Source organism: Rhagoletis pomonella, unplaced genomic scaffold (assembly GCF_013731165.1).
Source record: "Rhagoletis pomonella isolate Grant_MI unplaced genomic scaffold, Rhpom_1.0 Rhpom_scaffold_00006, whole genome shotgun sequence".
Classification (NCBI taxonomy): Eukaryota; Metazoa; Arthropoda; class Insecta; order Diptera; family Tephritidae; genus Rhagoletis; species Rhagoletis pomonella.
This window is the reverse complement of record NW_023458560.1, coordinates 40,122,186-40,131,362: the sequence shown is the minus strand read 5'-3', so window position 1 is coordinate 40,131,362 and position 9,177 is coordinate 40,122,186. Positions and strand designations below refer to the sequence as shown.

Here is a 9,177-nt window from a genome sequence, read left to right as displayed (position 1 = left end):
TTACACTATACATACAATTTTTTTTATGCATGTTTGTTCTCACGTGTGTTGTACATACATTTTCTTTCACTTGAATTTTACATTGCTCACAAAAATATTTTTTTTTTTAAACTTGATGTTTCATTGTAATATGTCTGTCTAAACTCCTCTTCCGAGTATATGTCCTTTCCCAAAAACTACACGGATACATTTTAATTTTTTTATTTGAGAAATAGTTAAAAAAAAAAAATAAAATAAATAAAAATACAAATAAACACTAAACTTAAAATTTCTAATTCTATTTTTATTCATTATAATTTAAATTACTATCCAGTATGTAATTAAACAAAATACATGCTGTTTTTAAAGCACCACGAATTTGTAGTCGGTTGATTTTTACATTACACTCAGTATGAAAATGATACTGACAACGCACAGCATCTTGGTGTAAACTGTATAGTCTATTGAGATTCATACATTCTGTACTCTCCTCTTCAATGTTCATCACCGGCTTTTGGAGGAACTCCGCTATCCACACTTTCTTTTCTTCTCCCTTTACATAAACTTTTTTAAGTTTTCCAATGCTGATGTTAAATAGTTTCTTACATCTTTAAAACTATCACTTCCATATGACCATAATAAATTATGATGGTGTAACATTAACCAATTTGGTGGTCGTGGATTATCCTTACTCAGGTCAGAAAATTCAAATGGAGCTTTGATGTGGAAACAATGAAATTCTTCATTATTAAAGACCACAGCTATTTCCTTTACAATAAATCTATTATCGTATGCTTTGAAGCCTTGAACATCTACTGTCGTAAACATTATGAAATTTAATAGTTCGATTCGGTGTAAGATGCGAGATATGATCCATCATAGAGATCTATTGTAGAAATTCTATTTGATGCATTTAATGCAGTCTTATGCATGTATTTTTTTCTTGACAATATGTTTACTTTTTTCAGAAAGGTACTGGGTTGCAACAAAAGGAATGTTGGTTGACTCCCATCAATAGGTCTGGTTGGGTCATATTCAAAATTACATATTGTGAAAAATTTTCCACACAGTTTAATTCGCATAGGATTAGAATAGTGTGGGAAAAGGTAACTAAAATAATCTTGAATATAAAACTATACATTTTTGTATACATATATGCATAATCTGTTTTGTGGTGTTTATGTACAATTTGTAGTATACCACTGGTGGGGGGTCTGCCGTCTTGTGCTTATTGCCACAATTTTCGCAATAATGTAAACGCTCGTATTTTGGTTTGCTGGGACTATTGCCCCCTAGAATGATTTTATTTTATTTTATATTTTATTTCATTGTTTATCCCTTCTAGAAAGGGAGGATTTTATACTGTGGAAGGTCTGGAGTTCAGAATCGCAGAATTAAGCTTATGTTATAAATCGGAATATATATATATATATATATATATATATATATATAAAATAAAACGCGAGACTTAAGTTTATGTTTTAATCTTTATTTATTCCAAACTTTTTTATGCGGCACTATGTGCCTTTAGCTCGCGAGTGAGTTCAAGACTAACTTATCTTTAAACTTTGGTTTGTTAGTTGCGAGTGTTTCGCTCAACTAGGTGTTTAATTTCCTTAGCTAAGACGGCGGATGCGCGTGCAGCACAATTGCATTTTCGGTTGCAATATGATCCCAAAATATGCGAGCGTTTTGCCGGTGGAATTGTGTGGGAACGGAATCGCATGATAATTTGCTGATTGTGTGGAAATGGCCTTAACAAAGTATGGTATTAACTTATATAAATAATGCTTCTTAAGTGTAAATAATATAACTTACACTATTCCATGTGAAGTTGCTGTTGTTGCCCTGGCTGATGGCGGATTATTTACTTTGTTATACCCCAGATTAGAACTTCTGCAACGAAGTAAAACAAACTATAAAGAATAGCAAGTAAAACTACTTATTTTTATTCATCCTTTTACAAACTTTACAAACCTTACACACATTATGTAAAACAAAATAGTAAAATAAAAGGCCAATTCGAACCGTAAAAAATTAAAAAATCAAATAGAAGTGTAACCAATGCAGATGAGCCAAAAACTTGTTGAGTGATTTATTTTTTATAAGACAAGATAAATGACAATTTATGACACAGCAGTATATTCGGTGTCTGTTTAAAACAAAACCCTGAGTCTATGTTACAACATTATTTATGTTACTATTATTGTTTTATGTTACTATTGTTAGAGCGACAGCAATTTAAATGTTTACAATTATTCACTTTTTGGTTTGGCCGTTAAATTCCATTTAAAATTTTTCTCCTCCTTCGTGAGGATACTTATTTGTTGTTTTGCCCGTAAAAGTTGTTTTCTCTGTTTTAGAGATACTTTTTTTTACTTCGGCACTATTTGTCTTTTTTTTTGGCGAGGACACTTTTTTCCCTTATTTAGCCAAAGACCTTTTTTTCTACACACGCACTTTTACCACTTTTAATATTCTTTGAATAAGGATACTTGGCGTTTTCTCCTTTCATACCCAAAGGTATTAGTTGCCACTCACTAGCGGTTTTTTAAATTCGCATGTGCCCCATTGTTAGGCGCCATTTAAGCTTTCCTTTCCGAGAAAAGCGTTTTTAAAAAATAAAACGACTCTCTACTTAACCCGCATCTCGCGGACAATTATCAGAAGTGAAGACTATATCAATTGTCTCTTATTTATAAGCTAACATTTGTTTTCTTAAGAACTAAATTCACAACGACGCTTTGGCGTTGCATCAGCAGGTGGATTGCTGAAATAACAACGCATGAAACATGCAGTATTGTTTTCTTAATTTTTGATTAATTAAAAAATTTACAGATGGAACGGTAAAGACATCGTTGCACTTTATGCTTTCTGGGCTATTGGAATGCAGTTATGTTAACAGTGGCTACTATGACGCTGTGTTGTGGGGTCTGTCTTTTGGTTTGATCTTCGATTGCAAAGAATGCAATTCAAGTAAAATTCATGTTTGATCTGAATGAAATTCATAAACAAATTAGAAATTTAATAAAAAGAATTCAGCAATACTGTGCTTCAACGGTGACTTCCTTGACGGCGACCAGAGGGTCGTTTGGGAGTTGCGGTGACCGACATAAGCGGTGGCCCGCGGAATAATTGGATTCGCTGTATCCGAGACTTGTTTTTGGTGGCCACGGCGTAGCTTCGAATGGCGCTCGCGTGGCTTCGAATTAGCTGTGGTTCGTCTGGGGGGCGCTTGGTTTCGTGTTGAACCCTGTTTTATCCTATCAAGTTTTTCCAGTCTTTATTCTTTAAACGGATGTCACGCTATAGCTGGGGTGCTGTAATATAATTGTTTGGATGTATGCTGCTGCTTAAGAACATTCCGATACAAAAATACTACCATTTGAGGGTATGTCCAATAGTTGCATTCTTTCTATTTCGGTGCTTCTACCGGTTTCAGCCAAATATACTGCGCATTGTATTATAAGACGTGCATTAAAATTTGTTCTAAATCGATTAAAATGTTGTTGGTTATAGATCCTACAAAATCGCCATGATATTTGACAGGCCAGATGATATTGCCTTCCCAAAATGGTTTCATTTCCCCGAAGATTTGACGGGGATTATGAGAAGTTGAATGCAAATAATGATTGATTGAAATTCTAATTTTGTATTAATTAAAGCACAGAAATCTCCCGTTCTTATATTCAAGACCATTGCTGCTTGTTCTAGATGTTTGATTGGAGCGATACCGTGCATCCCTATACGAGTGAGACACGCCCCATACGGGATTCCACGAACAGCAGGTTTAGCAGTTGGTCTTGAGTTTTCAATAATGATTTTCCCTATCAGACTAGATAATATTTCCATTCCTGAAGCGAGTCTTAGTCCAAGTCAATAAGTGAAGCAAAGTTTGGAGGAATAAGCGGTTTAGACCAATCTTCAAATTTGTACAGATCTATGAAGTGTTTGTTCATTCTTTCATTAATTGATTTGGCCACTGATTCTGGACGACGGCTCATTAACTTTAAACAATAAAGGGGAATAAGTCCTATTATTGTTCGGATATTGCTGTTTTGCTTGCTATTCATTCCAAAAGGAGAGCATTGTGAACAGGTCTTGATATGAACCGGCTGTGCAGAAATTGCAGCTTATGTTGTAAGATCTGTTGGTTGTAACTTTGTTAGCTAGAGGAATTTTTAAAATTATAATTTGTTTTTGTTTCTTTTTTTTATGACCTTTGCCTTTCTTAACGATATGCACTTAGGTGCAAGTAAATCAAACTTGCTAACTTGCATTCACAATGTGCATACCACATGTGCATTAAGTATATGCAAACTTATATTTTCCTTTTCGATGAAACTGTTGCTTGAGCGATTTTTCTGACCACTTTGTTTTTTGTGCCTGTGTGTGCCCTTCGCTTTACTCTATATGAGATGTAATTGAGATTTCTACTCCACCAGTGAATGTGTTGATTGGTTTCTTCCTCTTGCGCCAACTTTCCAATTTGGGGATAACAACTTCGTTGCTTCATTTGATTTCTTCTTTATTTCTTTTCGAAGGTTTTTAAAAATCAGTATTCGAAGCGCATGTTTGTTGCCGGCTAGCACTTTGTCCCATATTTTACTAAAATGTGAGCCTGCCGGGGCCCTGCAATCTGTTGCTTGTTGCTTTCTCCAAACGCTTCCATATTTAAAGTTGCTGTATGCTTTTGTATTTTATTGATGGCATTTATTAAATGGGCGGCCATCCCATTTGCAGCTCCGCACGTTTATGTACCTTTGGGTTTGTCATTGCCAGCTGATTTCGCCGGTTCTTAAGATTTTCGTTGTAATGCCCCTGCGCGCCGTCGTAATTGTCATTTTGCATTTTCTAAATTACATTCTACCATACCAACCGCACTGTAAGGGTCAGTGACTTCAAGTGAAAAGCACGAACAAAGTGCCTATCTTTGCCTAATTAAGACTGATACAGTTAAATGACAGACTTCTGGGCCCCCGGCAGGCCCACATTTTGACAAAATTTATAATGAAGCCTCTCTACCAGGGGCGATTTATATTTTTATTAAATGAATTTTTCGCAACTATTTAACTGTGTAGGCTTGTTGGATATTCTAAATCTACTTCTAATATATAACCAATTGGTGAATCATCTTGTACATTATTTAAATGGAAGTTTTCAATATCCTCAACCCATTCAAAATTTGAATAAGGTAAATATTGTGACATTCATGAATGTCGTTTATACATTGTACAATAGCCCCTCTAATACCCTTCTTTATAAATTGTGCATATTAAGGTCGGTTAACAACTCTAAATGAATGTTTGTTAATTTCAACATTGCATTCCGCGATACACCTGGAGTAGTATAATACTGACATGGATCTAAGTTGTGAATTGATTTACAAACTTTTCTAAAATTTTCAAATACATCACAAAGTAATAACACATCTACTTCTAAATATAATCTAGGTAATCTAATTAGTTTATTTATATTTATTTATTTGTGTAATTAGTGTATTAAATAAATTAATAACTAATTAGAGATGTAGCAGCAATAGCATCAATGGCCTTCAGCCGCTTCAGTGGTGGAGGAACTTTGAATATGCATCTACAACTGGACTAAATCAACAAAACCTCTGTTATGTTCTAGTCCAGAATCATTCTCGCGTTCAAACTCCGCTCCGAAAAATAGATGACCCCAATAATGTTACAAAAAAAGTGAACAGCCGGATTCAACCTGGCAGAATATGCGCTTCTTTGACAAATGCCAAAATCTATCTGGTATGGAAAGTATGAATGTTGTGAAGCATACTCTTCGTTCGGAGATTCGAGAAAGATTCTACTAGCTTCTACTGCCAAAGTGTCGCAGAAGATCCATCTCGAACGTTCACCGGGTCTGGTGGCTCCGATCATTCTTAGAGCATGGCCATACGTTAACAAGGCGGCACAGTCGCGGTATCTTGATCCGGTAGTTCCAAGACATAGTACCGACCATTGACTATTGTCAAATTTAAAAAAGTACATGTCTACCGCAGCGTTAACTTTACGATATTCCGCATTGTTCAACCAGTCTTTGTTGTGAGAATATGTTGTATTCAATAGTGAGCTGGCACTACAACCGTGGGCAGTCAATTGAATCTCTATTACAGAGCTTACTTTTCGTCTATAGACTTCGTCTGAGATCTTCGATAATCGATATACACTCAAAAGAAGAAGAGAAATCCACAAATTGTCTTTTTCTGAAGTTCTGTTGGTACCAGTCATAGAATCTGTCACAGAATATTTTACTTGCACTTGGTGGATCCAATCCAAAGGAGTGACCTCTCCTTCTTCAGATATTCGTACATTGTAAGATAACCAAGGACTGTTTTTAACGGTCAACAAAACGGAACAAGGGAATTCGATAGCTAGTTCAACTTGAATTGGTCCACCTAACTTATTGAATACAGTTTCTCTGAGAACTACAGGACTGAGGTTTGCATTATTTATAGGAATATTTAGCGTTGGTTTGCTTTTGTTAGCTGAAAACCATTGCTCAGGGAAGGTTGAAGACCTGACTTCTGCTATTTTCTTGATCACAGCTGATTTGCCTGTGGAAAGGCAGACTATGGTGTCGGTGGGATATTGATTGGCCATGTCAACTTTGTGTTCTGTAGAACGGATAGAATTAGATGATGTTGAATCTAATAAGTTATTACAGTTAAATTCCTTCCAAACTTTTTGGGCATGTTCATAGTCAACCTGTTTACATGCTTCATTTGTTATAGAAAAATGAAATATCTGGTAGTAGTGTTTCTTTTAATCGATCTACTGAGCTAATATAATCATATAGAAATACAGCTTTACGTCTCATCAAATTAAATTCATTAATATTGGTAAAGAAAGATTTTATAGTAAACAAATTTGTTTCAGATAAATTATCTGCTAGATGTTGTAAGCTCGATGGCATAAACCTAAACGAATCTAAAAAAACGAAGTTAAATATTCTCTTTATCATTAATATATAAATTTTCTTTGATATCGAAATATATAGCTCTTTATTTAGCGGAATGATATTTATATCACCATCAACAGATGAAAGTTCCTTTATAAACAAATGACAATCGTATGCGGAAAGATTATGAAAGAATATTGGTACAAATTATGCGATTTTGTATTTTGTATACTGTGTAGCCACAGAGCCTTTTCGGAGGCTAATTCCTTGCAAATAAATTACATCGACCGAATTCGTTTTAACAAATTATAAATTTATTAATATAATAGCGAAGACTGCAGGCGGGTTCGAATTAGCCCGTGCGGTCTAGTTGGCGATCAAAAAACGACTAACAACAACCATAACCTACTGGTTGCAAAAAATGAGCGACCTGCTGACGCCCACGCATAGGGCAAAGGCAGGGTTGTAAAAGAATGCATTCATATGCGAATGCAATCAGTTGAAGTCGAATTCAATGACTCCAATATCGAATGCACTCATTGACTAGCTTTTTGACTAAAGAATGAAAAAATGAAATCTGAAGTCTTTTTGAAGTCACGACTTTGAAGTCATTTAGAGAAGTGACTTACTGACTTCATTTTTTGAGTGAAGTCACTAACTATTTGCAACAAAATTTATACAAACTACTTATAATGATCTATAATAACAACTTTATTATAAAACAATATGCATTATTAACAAAATATAAACAAAGGGAACTTATAGTGAATTATTAACTTTTAAAAGCAACAGCTTTTCGAATGAGTCATCTGATAGACGTCCTCGACGTGGTGCATTAAGTAAGGAGGCAAACGAAAATAGTCTCTCTACGGGGGCTGAGGTAGGCAGAGGTGCGTTGTATTTAATGTACGCCCTTTTAATAGTAGGATAGCGGTGTAAGATGGTTATATTCGGAGACTTATCAACTATATAGGCTATAAACTCGCCTTCAATAGACGATTGCGATAGTTCAAGTTGTTGTGAAGACTCATCTGAAAAAGACGTTAAAAATGTTTATCAATTATTTTAATTATAACTACATATGTATGACAAAATAGATTGCCATTACCTATAAAAGAAAAGTCGAAAAATTGACTATTTGTTTCTTCACTATTATCGACTCGCTCCGTATCTGTATTGAATTCGCTCACCACAATGCTCTTCACCAACTCATTGACCTCGGCAACTTTTTCGTTTGTGAATTCTGGATTTAGGGATCGAACCCATCTCAGTTTTACCTCAGGACATAACGCTGAGGCAACAATGGCATCATTAACCTCCTCCAAACAAAAATATTTGTGGAACCTTTTTTCCAAGTCTGCTTCCAAAAGATTCGCTACTCGCTGAAGATAATGCATGGCCTGACTTAGTTGTATTTTCCTATATTTTGTTCTAATTGTTGCCAGCGTAGGTAACAGAAAGCCATACACCATCCCGTTGTCTTTTTGCAAAAACTGGATAGCATCTGCGATTGGTTGCAGCAATTGCAAATACTCCTCTAAATACCTTATATCGCTCTCGTCAAACTTCAATTCGAGCTTTTCACACAAAGTGCTTAGTTTTTCTTTGTGAGAAATTAAACCTTTAATGGAATCATATAAGGAATTCCATCTCGTTACGACGGGATATTGCAATTGGGAGCCTAGCACCGAAACAATGATCTCGAGAAGTCTTCGGCCTGTTTATTTTGTTCCAAATATCAGAGCATTTTTTCATTACCTATAAAACATTTTAATTTACTTTTAATAATCCTATTTCTCTTGGAAAGTGTTAAATTATTTGTCATAATAACAATACATACCTAGTTTATACGTATACATAAAACGCTTCAATTCATTTCGGTTTATTTCGAAACACATTTATAAACGAATTTTCAAACCGACTTGAAAACTTTTTGCGTTTTACTTCATGTGTCGTAAGAAATGCGTTTTGAATTACATAATTCGATTTTATGTTCGTATAAACTAGACAACAAATTATAATAACTTACATTGTTATGTTTATCATATGAGGTATCAGTCTTCAAAATTCTCAACACATAAGTAGTAGCCAGTAAATTTAGGGTGTGAGTGGCACATCTTATATGTCGCGGCAATGTATTTCCATTGCATCTCTTCCAATTGCATCTCTTCTAAATCTTCAACGTCGTTATTGCCATTAGCGTCGAGGAACATTAAAGGTGTATTAACACCAAATTCCTTAAATGCTTTGACGAAATTTGACCCATTATCAGTAACGGTT

At 34.9% G+C, this 9,177-nt stretch overlaps 2 protein-coding genes across 2 annotated transcripts; both read right to left on the bottom strand.

Annotated features, from left to right (window-relative positions):
* Nucleotides 1-285: 285 nt before the first annotated feature.
* Nucleotides 286-8,589, bottom strand: LOC118740743. Its single transcript, XM_036472403.1, has one exon. It carries the CDS (start codon nt 6,597-6,599, stop codon nt 5,610-5,612), a length of 990 nt encoding a protein of 329 aa, XP_036328296.1. The 5' UTR covers nt 6,600-8,589; the 3' UTR covers nt 286-5,609.
* Nucleotides 8,590-8,634: 45 nt separating this feature from the next.
* LOC118740744 lies at nt 8,635-9,177 on the bottom strand (the record flags this gene model as incomplete). Its single annotated transcript, XM_036472404.1, is given in 1 exon segment — nt 8,635-9,177. A coding segment is annotated over 1 exon segment (226 nt), but the record flags the coding sequence as incomplete, so codon positions are not given.

Bases quoted from the DNA above. Each gene is read 5' to 3' on its own strand.
- LOC118740743 (XM_036472403.1), bottom strand. From the start codon at position 6,599: ATGGCCAATCAATATCCCACCGACACCATAGTCTGCCTTTCCACAGGC.